Here is a 25,761-nt window from a genome sequence, read left to right as displayed (position 1 = left end):
TCTCCATAGTTCTTGCTGCTTCCTAAGCGCCTCATGGAAGCTGAGAGACAGTGGGGGCAAGGACATCAGATAAATGTGTAATACAGTGAGGTAGATGGTAATCTAAAGTATTTTGGTTGTTGTCGTTGCTTTAAACAGAGATGTCAAACATAGGACCCACAATCTCCCTAGCTGAGCCAGATTACAATTTAATTGGGAAATATTTAACAAAATTAATTTTAATTTAATTTAATACATTTTAAAAACAAATCAGCTTGTGGCTTCAGGGATCCTTATGTATGGCCTCTAGTTCTATTCAAGTTTTGACATTATTTTTTAAACTAAATTTATTACTGTGATAATGTTAGAGAATACTGTTAATGATTTGCATTTACATGATGTCTTAGGTTGACTTTGAGGCTTCAACTAAGATTACTCTTAGACCATTCATGCTGAAATGGAAAAGCTGGCTGTATTTTTGTCATATGAGGATAGAAGTTTCATAGCTCTGCAGTCCAAAATTCATGCCTCCAAAAGGACTCTTAAATAATACCTTAATAAACACAAACTCTCTCATATTAAAAAAAGAAGTATAAAACTGTCTTCCAAAGACAATTATAAATGATTTGGAGGTCATCTTTTCCTTTGGAATTTTCTTCTCTCTAAAGTGCTTTCCAATCCTTAAAGCACTATAAACAGGGGAGTCAGTTATACGACCAGTAATATAATTGATAGATGACTATAATTCAGTCTATCATGCAGACTGAAGACTTGAGACAGAGGCAGTACAATTCCCCTGTTCGTGTAGCTTGTAGTTCATTTCTCCTACAGCCAAACTCCTCCTCAGAGTTTGGCAATTCCAATTTCAATCAGCTATAAAATTCCAATCAGCCATTTTGCTACTTTTTAGCACCTCTAAAAGAGAATTCGCTGGGGAAAAAAAAGATGAAAAAAATTTAAATCATTGCCTTTATTTTCTTCGTAATATCTATAGTAGAAAGGTAGGTATGAAAGGTGGTTGATGCTCAGTGTTAAAATTTAGGAGCATTAGATATCTATCATTATTAGAACAATTCACTACTCAGTAGTGGGGCCTGTCCCGTTATTGAAATACTCACATTGGAAATGTTTCTTACTTTTATAAGATTCGTTTCAAGTGTGAATGCCTGGCAAAACCTTTGTTTTCTTTTTACTTTACAATTCTAATAGTTCTAGTACTAGTTACAGCTGCATCGCTAATATTTATTTATTATAAACACGAATTTATTTAATGTTCCATTAAAAAGGCATGTCTGGAGGTGGGGAGAATCAGTTTTCTCTATAAATGTTACTGTAGGAATAAAACTCCCTTTCCCCTTTTTAGCTCTTTAAAGACAGAAATAATAGTTATGAGGAATGGTAGTGTATTACTTAAACTATGGGGAATAGTAGCCTGGAGAATTCTTACCAGGAATAGAATTATTTTTGTAGAAAAGTAAGGACAGCTCCAGAGGGATTTATGGTAGAGGCAAATCACTTGGCCACTTGCCTTAAGAAGCAAAAATCTAATCACTTCAAAGTCACTGAGAAATCAGTGAGTCCTTAATTTGAAAATATCCAAGTAGCTTGGAGCTTATTTCCTAGGAATTTTCTTCAAGTATATAGATTTATCATTTTCAACTCTCTCTAAAAAATCAGGACCTGTGATTTCATCAGCGTAGAGAAATGGCAAGAAGGTTCCTTCTACCAATATAGATCTGTGACTTTTCTTCAATTTTGAGTGGTAGAGAGCTGCTTGGAAGCACTGAAAGATTAAATGACTTATCCAGGGTCAAAAAGCCACTATGTATCAGAGGCAGGTCTGGAACCCAGCCCTTTCTATCTCTGAGGCGACAATGTCTCATTTCAAACTTAATTACCAAAAAGTACTTTTAAAAATATTAAAGTATGTTTGAAAAAACTCTTTTGGTAAAGTTATCCCAAGGAAACCTGTACTTCATGCCTACTTATTCTCTTCTCTCTGCTTAGCTTTTAAGCATTTTACAATACTTTAACAAAATAGATGGGTAATCTACAAATTTAAACCAACATATATAGTACTTAGAGTATTTAAAAGAAATGAGATTGAAAATTATGTATCCTTCCGTGGGCAACATTTTTAAAAACTTTGTTACATATGCCAAGGTAGTTGTGTTCACACTAAAAATTCTTCCCTATAATTAAGCCATATACACAATACTCTCAACTGGTCATTGTCATTTTTAACCTTTAGGAAGGGGGTGTTACAGTTATAAATCAAAGATCAATGCTTACTAATTGTAGTTTTTCTTGATTAATACTTATGGCAGTAAATAGAAATAAAGTTCATTCCCATACATGCATTTTTTGAAAGCATTTTTAATCTATTATACTGGTTGTCACTGAAATGTAGGTAGGTTATAAAGCAATCAGTTAATACTTACCAAAGACTTGTAGGAATGACTGTTTTTCATCTTTTCCTGCTATGTTTGTGGCTCTACAGACATAAGGACCCCCATCACTATTTACAATGTTCCTGACAGTTAGTTCAGTACTGTTTTTTTTCAATGAATATTTTTCATTGTCTTCAATAAGCTTGCCATTCCTGAGAGAGAGGGAGAGACAGAGAGAGAGAGACAGAGAGCAAACACTTATTTATGTTTTATAGAGCTTACTTCATAATTTCAGGAAATTTCACATAAATTTCTGAACTAGAAATAAATGTCTATCATTCCACAGTTACTAGTATTCATAGATCTAGTCATACGGCTATCACAAATTAATTTGAGATGTACAATTAAAGTTTATTTTGGGATACTGGGGTTATACTTGAAAGTTTTCTCCATAAAAATATGGCATTAGATTTTAATAACTATAAAAATTACATTACTAATAATTCTCTGAAAATTTCAAACACTAAACTTTGTTTATACTTATATTTTTGTTATCCTTTGATAATGGAGCACTTTGTCTCCATTTTTGCTCAAATTGGACAAAAGGAAGAAAACATTAATTAAATACTTCCTAAATGCCAAGTGCTGGGGATATAAAATATAAAAAAGATATAAAAAAGACTGTCTAATCTCTACCCTCAGAAAAAGACAGAAGAAGCTGTGGCAGTATACAACCACCCTGGCAAAAGAAGGATATAATAAGGATGGGGTACTTCACAAATTATTTGACATCTGGTGAAGCAGATGAAACTCTCTTCATGTTAAGAGAAAAGCATCTAATGAATTATTGGCTTTATTGAATGATAATAAAATAAAATATTAGTTGTAAAATGCTTTGAAAATTTTAATACATTTAAAATGCTATATTTATGTTATTATAAAATCTTATTATTATAGAAGCAGCTGGTTGGCATACTAAAGTGATCACCTTATGGTGAATACCTGAATTCAAATCCTGCCTTAGTTAGTTACCAGCTATGTGACCCTGGGCAAGTCACTTAACCTTTGTCTGCCTCAGTTTCATCATTTAGAAAGTAGAGACTTTGTGAGTGATGAAATGATATAATATGGTGCTATAAATTTTAGCTATTATTATCCTTTCATACTTTACAAGGTGGAAGAAGTGAAGAGAGCTGGTTTTCTCAATCTAATTCTGACTAAGGAGAAAAAAACTGGTTTTAGAGGTAGAAATATTGACCATTTTAACAGAAAGCAGTCATTCTTTCTTAGACTTTGTGATAGAGGAGAAGAAAGTCAGTCTGATGTGTCCTACAGTTTTAGAGAAAACAGATTTTTAAAAGTCAAGGGAAAGGATGGGTAGAGTCTTATGGCTTAAAATTTCATCAGCAAAGGTATTTTGAGGAGAGGTGAGTTTCTCAAGATTGAAATTTTGAAGATTCAAACAGAAACAATTCCAGTGAAGTGGAAGAAGGGACTAAAGCTATTAAATGGGTTCTGAGGTCATTCATAGATCAACAAAAGTTTTTAAAAAGATATATATGTTAAAAGAGAGAAAATGTAAGAACTAGTGATCTGAGTCTGGATTTGATGAAGAAAGGAGGGGCAGAGAAGTAGAATTAGATTGCTTTAATTATAAATTACTAATAAAGAGGGCATCAAGGGACAAAGAAAGGAAAATTTTGAAGAGGATACAATGAAGGTAAAACATAATTAGCAATCACAACCATGAATGTAAATGGGATGAATTGACTTCCAAAACAGAGAAGGGTAGCAGAATGGACTAGAAAACAGATTCAAACTGTAGGTTGTTTATAAGAAACACACTTGACACATAAAGATTTTCAAGAAATTAAAATGAGAAAAATTTGTAGAGTAGAATTTATTACAGTGAATTCAAAAAAGTAGGTGCAGCAATCATGATACTGATAGGGTGGAGGTACCTGGACTCCAAAAAGCCCTAAGAAAGCCCATCAGAAAATTGTTATGGGCACAAACAGCTGACCCTGCAATTTCTCAGATAAAAGCTATTAGTGCAGGGCACTGTCCCAAGGGCTCTTTTCCCTGGGTGCCTGCCCAAGGATCCTATCTCTGGTGCTTGCCCAAGGTCCATGCCTCTGGCATCTAAACAAAAACTATCTTTTCTCCCTCAATGTCTGGTATCAACAGAGTTGTCTCTGATGACTCCCTGAATTTTCCCATCCATAGATCACTAATGCCTGCTCCCAAAGACACCTGGACCCCTAGCATTACCTAATTAGCCTTCTTAATATTCCTTTCCTGGCCCCTTTTCTATATAAGCTTGAGATTCACCCCCATTAAGTTGCAAGTTACCCAAAGGAACTTCACCTGCTACTATTGGCATTAAAATGAACCTTGCCACTCGACTAAAAGAAGACTTCAGTGTGTGAATTCATTCCAGGCAACTCTGCCTTGTACCCTGTCATTCTCAGAGTTCCTAGAACTCCAACCTCTTCAATACTAGACAGGGCAGCAATAAAAATAAAAAAAAAACATACAAAGTTAAAAGGGATAAGCAGAGAAACTACATTATATTTAAATGTAGCACAGGCATTAAAATAATATCAATACTTAATATATATGCATGAAATGGTATAACCCTGAAGTATTTAAAGGAATAGCTAATTTAATGACAGGGAAAAAAAGAGAACAAAATTTTAATAGTTGGGGACTTCTGTGCTTTATTCACAACTAGACAAATCTAACAAGAGGAAAAACGAGAAAGAAGTTAAATACCTAAATAGGATTTTACGGAAGTAAAATATCATAGAACTCTTTCTACTACAGAATAGCAATCGAAAAGACCATAACATATTTCTCAGCTTTAATGATATCTTCACAAAAATTGACCATGTGGTCACAACTTATAAATGTGCAGAAAAGCAGAAATATTAAATACAACTTTAAGTGATCACAAGGCAATTAAAATTTTAGTCAACAAAGTCTTTGAAGAAGGGATTTGAATTTAAATGAAAACTAAATAATACAATTCCTGACAATGTAGAAGTCAAAGAACAAATCATATAAACATTAAAAAAGATGATAACAATGACATGGCATTACAAATCTTTTGGGACGCAACCAAAAACAGTACCTTTTGGAAATTATATTTCTGTAAACAAATTCATCAAACAAAAGTTTAATGAATTGAACATGTAATTAAGAATACCCTCCCCCTGAAAAATCATAGTGATAATGATGAGGATAAAACAGAAATTAACACAAAATAGAAATTCTGAAGATTAATGAAAATGCAAAAAAGCTACTAAGTTGTTAAAATATGAGCTTAAAATGCTAATAAAATAGTCAAACCATTAACTAATTTGATAAAAGGAGGAAAAATTAATTATAAAAATCAAAAATGAAAAAGAAGTTATAATAGATGAAGAGTAAATAAAGGAAATCATTAGAAACATCTCTACCCAGTTATGTGCCAATAAAAATGATTATGTGAAAAAAATGGATGAATATTTTTAAAAGTAGATGAAATGTACAGATTAATAGAACAAGGAACAAGAATTTAAATGACCTGATCTTAGGAAGAAAGAATAAATAAGTCATCAATAAATTCCCAAAGTGTATGTGGGAAAGACCTAGATGGATTTACAAGTGAATTCTGGCAAGCACCGAAAGAAAATTAACTTCAAAACTCCATGAACTATTTCCAAAAATAGGAAATGAAAATATCTTATGCAATTCCTTCCATGAGCTATACCTGGATCTGCTAACCACACAACAGGGAGATAAAAAAGACAAAGAAAACCATAAAAACTCTAATGAATACCAACTAAAATAACAGATAAAATATTTGCAATAAAGCTATAGGAGCATATTCAAAAGATTGTACCCTAATATCAGGTTGAATTCAGAGCAGGAATCCAGGCTTGGGTCAACATATAATCATATTTTAGATCAACCACAAAATAATCATATGATTATACTAACAGATACAGAAAAAGCCTTAGATAACACTAATTTATATTCAAAAAGACTAAAAAGCATAGGAATATATGTACCATTCCTTAATGATATAAAGAATATATCTAAATCCAAGAAAAGGAAGTATCTGTAATGGAAAAATACCAGTGCCTTTCCTAGAAAGATCAGAAGAAAATCAGAGGTGCCCACTGTCACCACTATTATTTAATATACTACTAGAAATGCTAGCTACTGCAGTAATACAATATAAAGAAATGAAGGGAACTAACAGGCAAAAGGAGCAATATCATTGCTATTTACCCAAAATATGATGGTTTACTTAGAGAAGACAAGAGATTGAAGTAAAAAAATAAGTGAAACAGTTAATAACTTAATCAAAGAAATAGGATATAAAATGAATCCACTAAATCATCAATATATTTTACTAACAAAATACAGTGTAAAATATAAAATATAATATAGATTACTAATAAAAGTCAAAGGGAACAGACAGAAAAACAAATAAGATTCAAAACAACAAATGAACTTAAAGAATACCTGGAAGTTCACTTTGCAAGACACACCCAGAACATATAGGAATACAGTTATGAAACACTTCATAGGAATAAAGGAGGACTTAACTGTAGAATTATTTACACTTATTGTTAGCTTATCATAACATAAAAATTATAATAATAAAATTATCTAAATTATTATAAAGATTTATAATCAAACTACTAAGAGGAATTGATAAACTATTTCTCTAAATGCTTAACATCAACAAAATAAAGAAAAAAACAGATCAATGCATTGGCCATGCAATGAAAAAAACTAGAAAAAGAACAAATTAAAAATCAATTAAACACCAAAACAGAAATCCTGAAAATCAAAGGAGATATCAATAAAATTGAAAACAGGGGGGCAACTAGGTGGCACAGTGAGTAAAGCACCAGCACTGGAGTCAGGAGGCCCTAAGCTCAAATCCGACCTCAGATGCTTGATACACTTACTAGCTGTGTGACGTTGGGCAAGTCACTTAACCCCAATTGCCCTGCCTTCCCCCCTCCAAAAAATAGTTAAAAAAAAGAAAAGAAAATTGAAAACAAACAGCCCACTGAATCATTAAATAAAGCCAGGAGTTGGTTTTATGAAAAAAACCAATAAAATAAACCACTAGCTAATTTGATTAAAAAAAGAAGAAAACCAAATTACCAATATAAAAAATGAAAAGGGTAAAAACACAACCACTGAATATGAAATTAAAGCAATTATTAGATTATATGGCAATTATATAGCAATAAAACTGACCATCTAAGTGAAATGAATGAATATTCACAAAGAATATAAATTGCCCAGATTAGCAGAAGAGGAAATAGAAAACTTAAATACTTAAAAAAAGAAACTGAAAAAACCATAAGTAGCTCCCTAAGCAAAAATCCCCAGGACCAGATGTACTTACTTACAAGCGAATTCTACCAAACATTTAAGGGACAATTAGTTCCAATACTATGTAATGATTTGAAAAAATAGGTAAAAAGTCCTGTCAAATTCTTTCTATGACACAAATATTGTTTTGATGCCTAACCTAAGAAAAGCAAAACCAGAGAAAGACTAATGTTCAGAATGAATATTGATGCAAAATTTTTAAATAAAATACAAGTAAGGAGATTACAATAATATATCACAAAGATTATGTGCTATGTCCAAGAATGCAGGGCTGGTTCAATCTCAGGAAAACTAAAAGCATATTTATATGACCATATTACTAATGAAAAAATATCAAAAATTATGTGACTATATCCATAAATGTAGAAAAAGCTTTTACAAAACACAACACATTCCTATTAGAAACAGTAGAAATGGAGTATTTCTTTTTTTCTTTTTTTCCTGAGCCAAATGACTTTACTAACCACCTTGATTTGCTTGAGCTTCCTTGCTATCCAGAAGAGGCTGGACCATCTTCTGGGAATCAGAATCAGCCAATCAGGAGGCAGACTGAGCATCCCTGAAGTCTGACCTATCAGACATCCTTTGCAGTGTTCTCTTGCTGAACCTGGAAATCCCTCTGCTGTGCTGGTGACAGCAGAACTGACTTAAGCTGGTTCATACCAGCTGTAATGGACAAAACTAGTACAAGCATCCTAGTTCTGGGACCTTGGGGACTTTTTCAGCCCCACCCTCTTCCTTGTACCATGTAAGCATCTCATGATCTCTGCGAAATGGCCCCTCCATGGGAAATGGAAACTGAACCCAAGGGATTGTGGCAGTACCTGATTGGGCCAAGACACCACAGGGAAATTCAAACCCCCGGTGGCTGTACCTGATTGGGCAATGACATGGCCATTCCCGCCCAGCTTTGTAGTTTCTCTTTGTCTTGATAATCTGTGTAGTCTAACCCCAAATACAGCTCAGTTCCTACAGCAGCTCCACATGCATGCTTGCCACTGTAAGAGAAAATAAACCTGCATACAACCTGATTCCGTTTGTCTTTTTTAGACCAAACTCTGGAGGTTGACACTATTTGTTATTATTTCTTTGAGAAGTACTTTGTAAATGACTCTGTACAAATCTTTTGTTCTTTGGTAGATCAATCTCCAGATATTTTATGTTTTGTTGTTATTTGGAATGGGGTTTCCCTTTATGTAATAGCTTTTTTGTTTTGTTATTATTATATAGAAATGCTATTGATTATTTAAGATTTATTTTGTAGCTTGTAACTGTGCTGAAGCTATGGTGTCAATTAGTATCTTTGCTGATTCTCGAGGTTTTTCCAAGTAAATCAGGGATAGTTTTATCTTCTCTTTCCCTATCTTTATTCCTTTAATTTCATTCTCTTGTCTTATTGCTGTTGCTAGTGAGACAGATTAATATTATACCATTATATTAATAACAAATTATTAATTTGTAATCCATCCTTTTCCTATTTGTGTTAAGATCCAATTCCTAGGAAGGTGAGTTAGTCTCTGAAGGGCAAAGCTGAATGATGAAATTACCCCTTGCTCCAGAAGACACAGGCATCTAAATTAGCTTGTGCAGAGCCACATGCAAATGGGAAACCTAATTTCTATTTAGAGTATAAACAGAATCCAGTCTGGGCAAGCCTTTGCCAGGGGGAGGAAACCCCTGTCTTTGATCCCCTCCATTAGAGTTTAGGGCAATCCTCAGCTCTTGCAGAAAGTATTCCAGGAGAGTAACTTAAATGAAATTGTTCAATCAAATTTGATTTGTTGTGACAATAAATCCACATACAGTGCATTGCTAGCAGTGGAAAATAAGCCACTTGGGAATGATGGCCTTAAGCTGCATTGCTGCAGGCAGCTTTAAGCTTGCCAGCAAATTGGCTCCTAGGCTGATCTTTAGCTAAGGCTAAACATTATGTCTGTCTCTCTGTCAGTGACCTTATTAATTTTATAGCTTATAGTGACAATAAGCAACGAGCCTGGATTTGCCTAGAGTTTCTTCACAAAAGAATGCTTACAGTCAGAGACTGCCATTCTCAAATACTGCCTTCCACTGGACAGATGTCCACAGGACTAACCTTTGTTCCTGGCAAAAGGAGAAAGGAGAGAAGTGAGGCCTGACAGGCTGTGTGAGTGGCATAGGGTACATTCCAAGGATGAGGGAGGCTTTGATAGCATTACAGAACAGAAAGATTCTACCAGTACAATCCAGATATATGCCAGTTATAGTCACAAGGTCTTTCATTTGCTGGCAAACTAATCTTGGTCAGGTGACGAAGAAGAAATAATTTCCCCTTTTCTCACAACAAGTGAGTACTGGTATATCCTCCTCTTCCTTAAGCACTTGGTAGCAATCCCCAGTGCCCACTGAGGATGCTCACTCACATCCACCTCTTATTAGTTATCTCAGAACCAAATGCCTGCTGACCAAAGACAAAAAGGAAAATTTTCAAGGCAGTTAGACTGATCTGTAGAGTCATCTCCATGTCTTACACTTCAAATCTTCAGATAGAATGACATAGTCACTGGCTGTTGTAGGATCTGTAGTGATATTCACTCTAAATTTCTTTAGGAAGCCCTTCATCCCAGGGGCAGGATAATCTCTTAACTCTGAGGTGAAAGACTTGGGCCTTTCAGAAAGCAGTGACTCCCTCATTTGCAACAGTTCTTTGCCTTCATCTTTCTTTGAAGATTTAAATTTCTTCCATTCCTTGATCTTGTTTCTCAAAAGAGGCAGTGTACCAGTGTTTCTCCCTGCAGTTCTGAGCAGCCTCTTCAGTGGGGAAAAAGGTGTGGGCTTCATGCTCCTGACCTTTAGTACAGGCTACCCAGAGAGGGGGTCTGGTCCTCCTTACAGAAGAGCCTGGGGACTTGCTGGCTTTTCTGACAGTGGCTGTGTCCTACAGGGTTCTGCAAGTTCTGGGGGTTGAGCTTCTTGTAGACAGCAGACAGCTTGACAGGTGCACATTGAGGCCAGGGAAGTCCTGGGACTTTCCTGCATTCAGGGCAAGTGAAATGTGTGGCCCATCTTCCTTGCTTCTGGTCAGTCGAACCTGGCAAAAGTTATGCCCACAGTTGAGGGTGACAGACTTTGAGAAGAATTTCAGACAGATGTTGCTGGTAGTCTCCTGTTGGAGACTTTGTACTACTGTGACAGCATTCATGTTCCTAGTATTAAGTGAGGTCTAGTCTCAGCCATGCAAGTCCAACAGGCAAGGACCCTCCTCTCAGACCTTTTCTTGAGGATCTTCTTCAGCCTGGATCCCTGACTTAGAGCCAAGGACTCTACTCAAGCAGTGGCTCCTTCCTCTGTGGACCTCAAAAGTCCTCCCATGGCTCCTGGTTTGCAGCAACACCTGGAATCCAGAAGCTCGGAATGTCTTCTTCTGGAGCATTTCTTAAAATGATAAGTAGTATCTATCTAAAACCAAGAGCAAGTATTTGTAATGGGGATAAACTAGAAGCCTTCCCAATATGATCAAGAGTGAAGCAAGGTGTCCATTATCATCATTATACTTCAAAATTATACTAGAAATGCTAGCTTTTTTTCATAAAAAATGTTATGGAGAATTCATACAGGGCAAGTGTTCATGTGGTGGTCAGAAGAAGTGATAAAAGGACATTCTCACGGTCTCTCTCAAGAATTCTGGAATTGATTGTGTGACATGGGAGACACTGGCACAGGACTGCTCAGCACTGTGTACCTGCATCAGAGAAGGCGCTGTGCTCTATGAGCTAAGCCGAATTGAAACAGCTCAAAGAAAATGCAGGATATGCAAATTTAGAGAATCTACCCCAAATGTTCACATGGACGATGTGGGCCCGACCTGTGGTGGAGCATTTTGAGCTCGTATTGGTCTGATCAGCCACAGTTGGACACACTGAAATTTGACTGAAGCATAGTGATATCATTTTGGTCCTTTTTTGTGAATAAAGAGCAACAGCCAAGCAAGAAATGCAAGCTATAGCAATAAGACAAGAAAAAGAAATTGAAGGAATAAAAATAGGCAATAAGGAAACAAAACTATTAGTCTTTGCAGATGATATGATGCAATACTTAGAGAAACTGAGAATTAACTAAAAAAAGACGGAAAAATTAACTTTAGCAAAGTTACAGGATGTAAAGTAAAACTTCATAAATCATTAGCATTTCTATATATTACCAACAAAACCCAGCAAAAGAGACAGAAAGAAAAATTCCATCTAAAATAACTAGACAGAATAAAATACTTGAGAATCTCCCTGCATGCAGGAATTTTTGAATAGGATTATAAAACACTTTTCACAAAAAAAGACAGATCTAAACAGAGAAATTTTAATTGCTCATGGGTAGATAGAGCTAAGGTAATAAAAATGCTACCTAAATAACTTACTTATTCAATGCAATACCAATCAAACTATGCAGGATTATTCTATAGAGCTAGAAAAAAATAATAAAATTAATTCGGAGGATCAAAAGGTCAAGAATATTAAGAGAATCAATTTAAAAAAGTAAAGAAAGGTGGCCTAGCAGTATCAGATTTCAAACTGTATTGCAAAGTGGTAATCATCAAAACAATTTGGTACTGGCTAAGAAACAGAGTGGTTGATCAGTGGAATAGATTAAGTACACTATACATAGAAGTAAATGACCATGGTATCTAGTGTTTGATAAACTCAAGAATTCAAGCTCTTGGGATAAGAATTCGCTATTTGACAAAAAAAAAATTTGGAACAACTGGAAAGCAGTCTGGTAGGAACTAAGAATAAACCAAAATCTCACATTGCATACCAAGATAAGGTCAAAATAAGCACACGATTTAGACATAAAGTGTAATGTCATAAGGAAATCAGGGGAGCATGGAAAAAAATTATCTGTCAGACCTAAGGATAAGGAAAGAGTTTATGATCAAACAAGAGATCGAGAGGATGAGACATAAAATAGGTAGTTTTGATTACATGAAATTAAAAACATTTTCGCACAAACAAAACAATGCAGCCAAAATTAGAAGGAAAATAGGAAATTGGGAAGAATATTTCATATTCATATTTCATATTCAAGTTTGGTCTCATTTCTTAAATATATGTGGAACTGAGCCAAATTTTTAAAAAAGATCCATTCCCCAATTGATAAATGGACAAGGGATATGAATAGGCAGTTTTCAGTAGGAGAAATTAAAGCTATGTATAGTCATATGAAAAAATGCTCTAAGTCACTGTTGATCAGAGAAATGCAAATCAAAACAACTCAGATACTACCTTACAGCGATCAGAGTAGCTAACATGACAGAAAAGGAAAATGATAAATACTGAAAGGAATATGGAAAAATAAGTACATTAATGAACTATTGATGGAGTTGTACACTGGTCTAACCATTCTGGAGGACAATTTGGAAATTTTTTCAGATGGCTATCATACTCTTCTTGTTGCCTTTGATCCAGCAATACCATTAGTAACCATATATCTCAAAGAGATCAAAGAAAAAGGAACCATATGTACAAAAATATTGATTGCATCTCTTTTTGTGGTGGCAAGGAAATGGAAAATGAGAGGATGTCCATCAATTAGGGAATGGCTAAACAAATGTGATGTATGATTGTGATGGAATACTATTATTCTATAAGAAATGATGAGAAGAATGGCTTCAGAAAAACCTAAGAAGACTTACATGAACTGATGCAAAGTGAAGTGAGCAGAACCAGGAGAACATGGTGTACACTAATATTGTAAGGATGGTAAACTGTGAAAAGACTAAGCTATTCTAATCAAAATAATGATCCAATGAAATTGCAAATGACTCATGATGAAAAGTACTACCTCCAAATGATGAACTCTGACCGCAGTTTTTCACTTTCTTTATTTTTTTTGCTTTTTTTTGAAGCATGGCTAATATACGATATGTTTTGCATGACTTCACATTTATAATGGTATCATATTGCTTTTCTTCTAAATGGGTAAGAAGGCCTTTAGGAAGAGAGACAATTTGGAACTCAAAATTTAAAAAATTAATGTTAAAAAAGAAAAAAAGATAAGATAACAAAATTTATCTAAAGGAAGCAAAGGTCACAAAATTAAAGGGAAATAATGAAAAAATAGGAAGGGGGTCGAGTAATGCTAATTCTCAAAATCTCCTGCAAAACTATAATTATCAAAACTATTTGTAATTGTTTAAAAAATAGAAAACTTGATCAGTGGAAGAGATTAGGCTGAACAAGATCTTGGAGTAATCAAACAATGTTGGACAGTGCTCAATAAACTCAAGGATGCTAATTACTGGGAGAAGGACTCCCTATACAAAAAAAATTACTGAGACAACTATAAAGCAGTTTGACAGAAATTTGATTTAGACTAACGTCTCACATCATATACCACAAGCTACAAATGGCTATATGACCTAAAAAGTCACAAATTAAAGGAAGAGGGATACTTCCATACTTTTTAAAACTGTGGAAGGGTTAAGAGTTCTTAACTGAACAAGGGATAACTTTGAGTACATAAAATTGAAAAGCTTGCATAAGCAAAATCAATATGGTATGAATGAGAAGGGAGAATGAATGAATGAGGGAATGATTGAATGAATGAATAAAAAATTTAGTAAGTACCTGACATGTAGTGTTAAGAACGAAGCACTGAGGACACAAAGAGGAAGGCAAGATAGTCTCAAAGAGCTCATTTTCTATTTGGGGAGCACAAAACACACATGGGAGTTTAGTTGCAGGGCAGATGGTAACACCTGGGAGTCCAGCCAGGAAATGGTAAGGCCCACTGGGCTTGGCTCATAATGGCAAGGAAGATTATAAGTTGTGGAAGTAAGCTTCCATCTTACTAGAAGGACTGGAAGGTATGAAGGCCTGCAAAGGGTATGAAATGGTCATGGCTTGGAGTTAGGGGAGGGAGGACAAGAAAAATTAGCTAGAAAATGTCTCTGCTGCCAGTTTCTCTTGTAAAGGATTAATACCTGAGAAAAAATATACAGGAACAAGAGTCCTTGTAGACAAATAGTCAAATCATATGAACAGGCAGTTTTCAAAAGAAGACATAAAATACATCAACCATATTAAAAATTCTCAAAATCACTAATAATAAGATAAATGAATATTAAAACAACTATTGCAGATTCTATCTCTTACCCATGAGATTGTCAAAGATGACAAAGGAGGAAAATTGCAATTGTTGAGAGGTATGGGAAGACAGACACACTAAAACACACTTGGTGGAGTTGTGAATTGGTCCTACTGTTCTGGAGAGCAATTTGGATCTACAGCCCAAAGTTCACTAAATTACATGTGACTCTGTAATACCACTACTAGGCATATATCCCAAGAAGTCAAAGACAGAGGGAAAGGGACTTTTTATTTTTGATTCTTGCTTATCCAGTCTATTCCACTGATCTTGCCTCTCTTTTAAAAAAATCATTACCAAATAGCTTTGATGATTACTGATTTAGTAATAGTATAGAAATGTTGAGAAAGCAGTATGGTATAGGATTAGAAAGTTGGCCTTGAAGACATGGGTTCTAGTCCTTTCTCTGACACATGTGGGCTCTCTGACTTCGGGCAAGTCATTTAGCCTTTCAATGCTATACACAACATTCTAAGACTACAAATTGTAGAGAAGATGACAATTTGAATTGATTGAGACAGTTTCTTTACCTGGGAGTTTTCTATATCCATGAAATCACAGGTCCAGTCCCTATTGCCTATAGAAATACTATTCTTCTTTACCGATTCCCTAAGGTTTTCTAACTCATTTTTATCCAAACTTTTTTGATCTCACATCTCATCAATAAAAACATTTTTGAGCAGTATGCCAATATACGTATATTTATTTGTAAATCACATACATTTAATGCTATATTAATATATTATGTACATTATAAAACACACAAACACATATTGAAAAATAAAAATAAAATATTTTAAATAAATTATCTGTAGAAAGACAATAGAATGTAGAAAGACAATAATTTTCTCTATTGATAGTATAGAAAGTTGTTTTATTCTCACTAAAAAGTACTTTTAGTGAGAGCAGTGTGATTGAATGTTTTGAAAATTTTAGTTTAACACTTTATGATATAGCTATTCGAATGTCAAGTTCTAACTAGCTTATTTGGTATTTTTAAATGAGTTGATTATTGTCTTTGGATTTAATGACTGTCATATGTGAAAAAGATATCACACAAATGTGTAGGAACAAATGGAAGAAGTATATCATTAGCTATATTACTAAATCGTGACACTCATTTTTAAATCCCATTCCAATGATTATGCAAAGTATTTTTGTTGAAATCTGGCTAGTAAATCTTCATATTCTTTGAATTCCATTATTATCCATAATCTCTTAGAAAGGTATATTTGTAATGAAAGCAAGCATTTATGGGTTATATTGATAATTATTATAGATATAATTATTTTTCATGCATGACACTACTTTATCAAATTGAAAAAAAGTCCTAGCCAATTAACCTAAATAAAGCAGAAAAAGTTACTTCAAGGACATCACCCAATCTTTGATTTCACAAATTTCATTAGCAAAAGGTGATAGATTAAATTTGGTTTTGACGTACTATTTAAAATAAAACTTACCTATACCAGCTGATGTTTGGCTCAGGCGAGCCAGTAGCCCTACAAGATAACACCATTTCTTCTTGTCGATCTGCAGTAGCATTGAAGAATACAAGTGGCATTGTAATTGCTGGTGGAACTGAGAAAGAAAATAAAATTATATCTGAAGTAAATATTTTTTTTAAATCACCATTGCCATAAATCATTTACAATGCATATTAGTTGCATAAACATATCAAGTGTTCCCTCTCTCTGTATATATGCAAGTCTAATTCCTTTTCCGTATAATTATACAATACATATAACACACACATATATAGTATGTACATATGTTTATATATGTACATGTATGTATATATATATTATATATGGGTCCTCACTGCTGTTAAGCAATCATTTTACACCTTCCTAAATTAACTCATTACCCCAATCACACAGAAACTCTTACAAACCTTTTCATCACTCCTCAAACCTCCTATGGCTTCCTCTCTCCCTACCCTCTAAGCTTGCCTCATATTTTGTTGAAAAAATTGACGCCATTCACTGGGAGTTCTCTTTTCCCCCTCCTCCTCATCTCATTATCCTCATGCCTTCTGTCACTATCACCTCTATGCTTGTCTCACAGGAAGAGATAGACCTTCTCCTTCTATTAAAACAGTGATCTCATTTCATCATGTCTTCTCCAGCAGACTGCCCATCTCTATCATCCCCCCTCTCTCACTTACCTTCAATCTTTCCAAGTCTACTGGCTGCTTCCCTCCAGGCTACAAATATGCCCATATCTCCTCCATCCTTAAAAAAACCCTCACTTGATTCATCCATCCCTCCTAAGTATTGTCTCATATTTCTCCTGCCTTTTGTGGCTAAACTCCTTAGAAAGGACTATAATAGGTGCTTTCACTTTCTCTCCGCTCACTCTTTATAACTCTACATTTTGGCTTCCAACCAACATCATTATTCAACTTAAACTGCTCTCTCCAAAGTTACCAATGGTCTCTTAGTTGTCAAATTCAATTGCCTTTTCTCGATTTTCATCCTTCTTATCTCTATGCAGCCTTTAATACTATCGATCACCCTCTTTTCATGAGACCTTTCTCCTCTGGTTCCCTTCCTACCTATATAATCACTTCTCAGTCTGGATCTTCATCCAGGTCATGCCTACTAACCATGTGTGTCCCACAGGGATCTCTCCTGGAACCTCTTTTTTGTTCTCCCTCTAAACTATTTCATTTAGTGATCTCACCAGCTCCCATGGATTTAATTATTTTAATTGTTTTGATTCTCAACCTGCTTATCAAGCCCTAAACTTTCTGCTGACCTCCAGTCTCTCCTCTCCAATTAATTATTAAATATCTCAGATTGGATAACCTGTAGACATCTTACACTCAACATATCCAAAGTTGAACTTGTTATCTTCCCTCAAACCTTCCTCCATTCCAAACTTCCCCTAAATCGTCAAGGGCACCACCATCTTCCCAGCCCCCCAGGTCTGCATTATTCTCGACTCCTCACTATCTCTCATCCTCCTCTTATCCAGTAGTTACCAAGGCCTATAGATTTCATCTTTTCATCTTTTGAATAAGCCCCTATATATTGCTACCAACCTGATAGAGTCCCTCACCTCCTCATCCCTGGATAGGCTGGTCGGTCTCCCTGCCACAACTGTTTCCCCCACTTTCATCCATCTTCCACTTAACCATCAAAACAATTTTCCTAAAGTGCAGGTCTGAGCACGTAGCCCCACCACTTAATAAACTCCAGGGGCTCATTATTACTTCCAATACTTAATATAAAATCCTCTTTTTGGTGCTGATGGCTTTTCCTAATCTGCTTGCCCCTGACCTTTTCAATCTTCTTATACCTTACACCACCTCACCCCCTGATCCAGTGACACTGGCCTCATTACTGCTCTATGTACAAGACACATGACCTCTTGGCTCCAGGTATTTTTATTGGGTGTCCCTCATGCCAAGAATGCTCTCCTCCCTCATTTCCATCTCCTTGCTTACCTCAGCTTTCAAGTCCCAGCTAAAATCCTATCTTTTACAGGAAGCTTTTTCCAACCCCTCTTAAATCTGGTGCCTTCCCTCTGTCAATTATTTCTTATTTATCCTTTACAAAGTTTGTTTATACATAGTTGTTTGCATATTGTCTTCACTGTTCAATCACGAACTCCTCAAGGGCAGGGACTGTCTTTTGCCTTTTTTGGCATTCCAGTGCCTAGCACAGTGCCTGGCATGTAGTAGGAGCTTAATAAATGCTTATTGATGATTTTTAAATGTAATTAGTCTACTTTCCCCACAGTAAGACCACCTTCCATAAATCAATCAATAATAATTAGGAAGACAGTTTGGAGGCAGGTTACGTAGGCCTTTTAAAGCTAAATAGAGTAGTTTATGTTTTATCTCTGAGAAAACAGGAAGCCACTGGAATTGACTGAATGCCGGGGGAGTCATATTGTCAACTCTGCACTTTGAGGAAAATTACTTTGGCTGCAAAGTGTAGGGTGACTTGGAGTGGGGAGATACTTGAGGCAGGCAGACCAGTTAAGATCAATCAATCAATTAGTTAATTAATTAGGATTAATTGATTAATAATTTAGGGGAAAAGGAACAAAGGCCTGACCTGAGGTGATAGCCATGTGAGCAAAGAGAAGGAGTCAGATGAAAGGGAAATGGTAAAAGTAGAAATCTTTACAACTGGCAACGGAATGTTTATGTAGGATGATGGAGAGTGAGGAATCTAGGATAACACTGAAGTGGCAAACTGGAGACAGAAGGATGAAAAAGGGAAGTTTGAAAGAGAGAAGTATTTGGGAGCAAAGATAACATACTTAGTATTGGATATGCTGAGTCTGAGTCCAGTTTAAAATATCCAATAGAGAACTTGTGATGCCAGTTAGGTACGATAGGTAACTGGACTGAAGGTAAGTAGAGAGACTAGGTCATCTGCATAGAGATGATAGTTAAACTCATAGTAGCTGATGAGGTTACTAAAGAAAGTGTACAAGGCAAAGAGAAGACAATGTAAGGCTGAACCTTAGGAGGGCAATAGGACCCCGCCAAAGAGACTAAAAAGGAATAGTAAATAGGCAGGAGAACCAAGGAGAGAGATAATGGTGTCACAAAAGGCCAGAAAAGATAAGCATATCCAGGAGGCGTGGTCAAGAAGTATGAGGACTGAAAAAAGACTGTAAGATCTGGCATTCACAAGATGACTGGTAACTTTGAATAATGTAGTTTCAGTTGAGTAATACAATCAGAAGCCAGATCATGAAAGAGCTGAGCAGAGAGAGAAAAGGAAGTAGAGGCAGCAACCGTACACTGCTTTTTTCAAAGAGTTTGGCTAAGGAAGGAGGAAAGATATAAAAATGATAACTTGGGAGAACAGTAGGATCTGATGGAGATTTTTTTTAAAAGGCCAGGGGAGAGTTAAGCAGATTTGAAAGCAGTATGAAAGGAAATAATAGGAAGAGGATGAAGATTCAAGAGAGAGGGGATGACTGAAGACACAATCTGCTGGAGAAGACATGAATGGATGGAATCAAGGGTATATGTAAAGTGATTGGTCTTGGCACAGATAAGGGCCATCTCTTTGTCAGAGACAGGAAAAGGAGAAGAGAGTTGGAGATGATGTTAAGATGTTCTGAGATGAAAAGAAAGGGAAAAGAGGGAGTTCACTTCAAATGATCTTAATTTTACTGACAAATTGAGAGAAGGAGGGGGAGGTCTGGGAAGTTTGAGAAGGGAAGAAATTTGGAAAGCTTCTATGGTGAGTGAGATAGGGAATGAGGAAGGAATAAGAGGGCTACCTTGCTGCAGTGAAGGTCCAGTTAAGATTGGATAATGTGGACAAGAGCTTGTGAGATTTACTCCCCTGTGTTCAGTTGCTTGTGACTAGGACTGGAAGAAGCAGGTGGTCTGGCAAATGATGAGCAGGAAAATGATCAGCAAGGGAAAAAGGATTTTGAGAGTGTGGCACAGAGAAGTTAAGTAGGTGACCTTGTGTCCTCAAAGGCTATGCCAGCAAAACATATGCTTTTAGTTTCTCTGACGCTGGAACGACTTCAAGTATTGTGTTGGCAAGAGACTGAGTTCCTGATTGAGAACCAATTCAGGTGAGCACAGAGAGGACTGACATGTCAGCTGCTCACTAAGTGATGGATTGGTCAACCATGGAAACCCACAAAACAAATTTGAAATTTTTTTTAAAATGCCCTCAGGTCTGTGCAGTCCCCTTCTATTGCTGTAATGATGGTAGAGGAGTGGAAGAAAATGAGATAGAATAATGTAACGGGAACCACACTGGCATACCCAGGATGGCTGTTAGTGCAGGTTCTTTTATCTGCTTTACTAAGGAAAGATAGCTATTTCAGGGACCAACAATCTTTCTTTTTTAATTACATAAAATACAAACACAGGAAATACAAAGAAAAGAAATAAAGACCAACAGACAGGGCTCTACTGCCTGAATTGAAGCTTTACATCCACCACTGAATCGATAGACCCTTTACCTCTAAGGAGTTGGGGGAGCTCTGAACGCACAGTCACTCAGAGTCTTGACCAGGGGATCACAACATCTTTCTCATAACTGAGCCTCCAAAGCAAAAGTTCGCCTCTCACAATATATACTCTTTCAGCTAATAGGCTCAGAGCCAGAACCCTCCTGACTCTGCCTAATTAGAAATTAACAAAAGGCGTGTAAGCCTTCCTATAAACAAGCAAGCTTCCCTTAATGGGGTCCACATGAGGCCTATTGATAGGCAGGGAAGATCTTATTCCCCATTAACCTTACAAATAATTATTTTTAAGACTATAATCATAAACTCAACCCCAAGTACATTAAATATGAGGTCTTTGTTTAACATTCAATATACTGCAATGCTATTGAAAGAAATTAACCACATCAATCAATGCTGATATTCTCATAATAAATAAAATTTAAAATTGCATCTAAATGCAAGTGTGGCTGAAAGATTCTCCTTGTAGAGGAAAAAGAAGGTGATGGGAAGGTTGGCTTAATTGTGCTCCCAAAGGCAACAACAACAAAAATCTCATTTCTTGGGATACTTGGTAATCTTGATTTACAGTGCTCATGAGTATAATGAAAAGATGTAGAAAACTGCAATTTATGAGCCAAGATTTGTTACCCTGAATGAAGAGGTAGATAATTCTATGAAAAACAATGACAAGATCCTCCAAACCAAATCAACATGTATTTTTCTTTTAAAAAAGTTGTATTTATCTTTTTACATTACTATAACTTTCCAATGCAAAACCCCCTACCCACTATATAAAAAATCTCATTTTCAAGAAAGAAGTACAACTAAAAAAACTGGTCAGATAATTGCCTTGACTCTATAAGAATGAGGTTCATGACACTCACTACTACTCTATACTACCTTATTACAACAAATAATATGTACCTTCTCCTCCTGTCTCCTTGCCCAGGATATTTCTTTTTCCTACTTTTTAAAAAGAATTGAACAACCATGCCCATGGTTACTATTTCACTGTTCCCTCACTGAGAAGACACCCCTTAAAAACTGGACCTAACATCTAATATCTCTAAAGAGAAAATGTAAACAATTGATCAATACAGCCCCTTTGAGTTATCAAACCTGTTTTCCTTTCTTAAGTTGCTTTTTTCCTCCCGTATTTCTTTTCAAAGTTTTTGACTCTCTGAGGTTTTGTAAACAAGAGTGTTTAGAAATCACTGATTTTGTTCCCATTTTGTTATTTATAGAATAATGATCAGTGAGTTTTGCAAGTTAATGAGTTTTGCAAGTTAAATTATTCTGAGTTACCCTGGAATTTCTTTTGGTTTTCACTATAAAGTTCTAATCATGTCTTTCCTTCATGGTACTTTAAGCATATAGTATTAGGAGATTCTGACTGTAGCTCTGGTTGCTTGTTGTCTGTCTCATCATTTGCAATGTTTTTTTATTTGACTTGGGTACTCTGGGCCTTAAGAATCACATTTCTGAGTCTGTTATATACATCCATTACATATTCTGGTTCATTTCTGATGGTGGCCTGTGAATTTTATCACATTTCACTTTCTGCTGGTTACAGTATTTCTTGGTATCTTTTATGGCTTCTTGGAATATGATATATAAGTTTTGGGTTTCTTTTCATCATTCCCTCTGGAAGCCTAGTGATACAGATATTATTTCTCCATGTTCTCTTTTCCAGTTCATTTATGTTCTTCCAATTTTGTTTTCTTTTTACATTGTTCTATAGTTTTTTGTCATGTTATTGAATTTTGAGGTGTTTCCTCTATTTTCAGGGGATCTACGACTCCAGTAGATATCATTAAGATCATCATTAAAATACATTAAGATGTAATTAGATTTCCATTAAGATTTCCAGTTTCTCTCCTAGTCTATTCTATTCTTTATCTTTTCTTCAGTTTGTTAACTGGGCCTTCCTTACCACTTATTCTTGAAAGACTTGTGGTCATTACATATTCTTTCTTGGAGTTATTGAAAACTTAGTCTTGTGGAATTTCATCCCAGGATTCTCTAACTCCACAATACTTTTCCAGTATATTAAGCATTATCCTTTGCTTGGCCATTTTCTCAGTTGTTTCATTATTCCCCGCTTCTAACCCCTATGAGATTTAGCTACTGATAATTAGTGGTGTATTATTCTGGCTAAATCATTGTTCAGATACTGAAAGGAGTGGCTACAGAAAGCCTTTGATGATTTTTCCTCTGAGGATTATAATGAATTTTGCTGGGTAGCTGATTCTTGGTTGTAATCCTAGCCCTTTTGCTCTCTGGAATATCATATGCCAAGCCTTCTGATCCTTTAATGTAGAAGCTGCTGAACTTTGTGATATCCTTACTGTGTTTTTAAGACTTTTGAATGGTTTCTTTCTGGCTGCTTGAAATATTTTCTCCTTGACCTGGGAGCTCTGGAATTTGGCTATAATATTCCTGGAATTTTCATTTTGGGATTTTTTTCAGGAGGTTATTTGTAGATTCTTTCAATTTCTATCTTACTCTGGTTCTAAAATATCATGGCAGTTTTCCTTGTTATTTTCTTGAAAGATGATGTCTAGGTTCTTTTTTGGATCATGGCGTTCAGGTAGTCCAATAATTTTTAAGTTGTCCCTCCTAGATCTATTCTCCAGGTCAGTTATTTTTCCAGTGAGATATTTCACATTTTGTTCTATTTTTTCCATTCTTCTGATTTTGTTTCATTGTTTCTTGATGTCTCATGGGGTCATTTAACCCAATTCTAATGTTTAAGGAATTATTTTTTTTCAGTGAGCTTTTGTACTTCCTTTTCTATTTGGCCAATTCTACTTTTTAAGGAGTTCTTCTCTTCAGTGGATTTTTGTGCCTTTAAACATTTGGCCTAATTTGTTTTTTTAAGGATTTATTCTCAATTTTTTTGTGACTCCTTTATCAAATTGTTGACTATTTTTTCATGGTTTTCTTACATCACCCTCATTTCCTTTCCCATTTTTTCTTCTACCTTTCTTATTTGAGTTTTAAAATTCTTTTTGAACTCTCCCAGGAATTCTTGTTGGATCTGAGACCAATTCACATTTTTCTTTGAGACTCTGGATGTAGCTATTTTGACTTTGTTTGACTCCTGAGTCTGCATTTTGATCTTCCCTGTCTCCCCAATAACTTTCTATGGTCAGATCCTTTTTCTGTTGTTTGCTCATTTTCCTAGCTTATTTCTTGATTTTTAACTCTATGTTAAAGTTGGGCTCTGCTCCCAGGGTGAAGGGACACTATCCCAAGCTTCAGGTTTTTAGTGCTGCTATTTTCAGAGCTAGTTTTGGGGGTCTGTAAGTTTTCAGTTCTTCCAAGGTGGTATGATTTAAGGAAACTGTGGTCACTGCTCTCCTGACCTGTGCTCTGGTCTGTGAACAATCACAAGCACTCTTTTCTACCCTGGAAGTGTGACCAGTGCCCTGCTCCTGCTAGTGGTCCTCCTCTCCCTGGGACTGCAATCTGGAGCCATGTATGGGTCATGCAGTCAAGAACAAAAGGTCCCCTGTAATTCCCTTCTGACCAGTTGTCCAAACCTCTTATCATCTGTGGGCTGAGTCCTGGAAGCTGATTCAGTAGGCCTCAAGGCCTGCTGCTGGTTTGCTGAGGCATGGCCTATGTTGGACTGAATTCTACTACCACCCCAGTGAGACAGACCTTTCCTGTCAATCTTCTAAGATCTCGGCTAGAAAATTATTTCACTCCCTCCTTTTGTTGGCTCTCCTACTCCAGAATTCATTTTGAGGCATTATTTTAAACTTTTTTGGAAGCAAATTTCGGAGAACTCGGGCAAATCCCTGTCTTCACTCTGCCATCTTGGCTCTGCCTACCTCAGCTTGGTTTTTGAAGCCCTTTACTATCTGCTATCCAAATAATTTTCCCACCTTAACTGATATTCTCCTTTATATGCTCTATTTTGCAGCTTATCTGGCCTCCTCATTGCTCTGAAAATATGCTCCATACTTTACCACCTTGAGACAATCACCATTCCTTATACCTAGACATAATGCCCTCCTTTCATCTCTGTTCACCCAAATCCCACCTATCTTTCCAGATCCAAATTAACATTGACCTCTTTTTAGTGAAAGCTTTATACTATCCTCCACAACTCTTGATGTTCACAGTTAGAAATGATTCCTTCCTTGGAAATCTCATAGTACTGACTGACTTTGTAGCTGTGGCAGCTCAGCGGCACAGTGAACAAAGTGTTGGCCCTGGAATCGGGAAGACTTGGGTTCAAATCCTTCATCACGCGCTTACTAGCTGGGTGATTCTGAGCAAGTCACATAAGTACTCTTAATCTTAGTTTTCTCATTTATTAAATGGAAGTAATAACAGCACCTCTCCGGACCTCCATGATACTCTCTTCTAGAGGGTATCATGAGGATCAAATGAGATGATGGAGGTAAACCTACATAACAAACCTTACATAAAACTTAAAGTTTTATGTAAATGCTGGTCATCATCATCATCATCGTCATCATCAATGAAGCTCTAATTAATTTAACACGTTTTATTACATACTGTATTCATTTCTGTTTGCTATAGGGTGACCTGGCTGCTAGCCATGGATCACTCTTTAAATCCTCTAACATTAATAGGTGTTTCAAAGCAAGGAACAAACAAACAAACAGGTTTATACAAATGCACAGAAAGAATTGAAAAGAATGCTATAGATTTGTATGAAAATATTTTTTCTTGATTTTATTCTCAAAATGAGGGGCTAGGGAGTCAAGAATACTATTTTATGAGTGGAAGGAAAACATAGGGTATTTTTCTCTATTATACCATTCTATTCCACCATTATACTTTCACAAACATTGCAATATGTACCTATTAATATTGAAATAGAAAATGTTATACCCTAATTGGTTCTTACTAAGATTTAAAATATAGATTAAATAAATCTATTTAACCTGTT

At 35.7% G+C, this 25,761-nt stretch overlaps 1 protein-coding gene across 1 annotated transcript in view; it reads right to left on the bottom strand.

Moving 5' to 3' along the window:
• The window catches only part of NCAM2 (neural cell adhesion molecule 2), a 295,617-nt gene that overhangs the window by 171,149 nt on the left and 98,707 nt on the right, over positions 1 to 25,761 (bottom strand). The window contains exons 6-7 of the mRNA XM_036744902.1: positions 16,352 to 16,469; positions 2,421 to 2,581 (exon numbers count right to left, since the gene is read on the bottom strand). Of these exons, the coding sequence (XP_036600797.1) occupies positions 2,421 to 2,581; positions 16,352 to 16,469 (279 nt within the window). The remainder of the gene's footprint in view (positions 1 to 2,420; positions 2,582 to 16,351; positions 16,470 to 25,761) is intronic.

Source organism: Trichosurus vulpecula, chromosome 2 (genome assembly GCF_011100635.1).
Source record: "Trichosurus vulpecula isolate mTriVul1 chromosome 2, mTriVul1.pri, whole genome shotgun sequence".
NCBI lineage: Eukaryota > Metazoa > Chordata > Mammalia > Diprotodontia > Phalangeridae > Trichosurus > Trichosurus vulpecula.
Note: the sequence above shows the minus strand (reverse complement) of the source record. Positions and strands in the feature narration are given on the sequence as shown.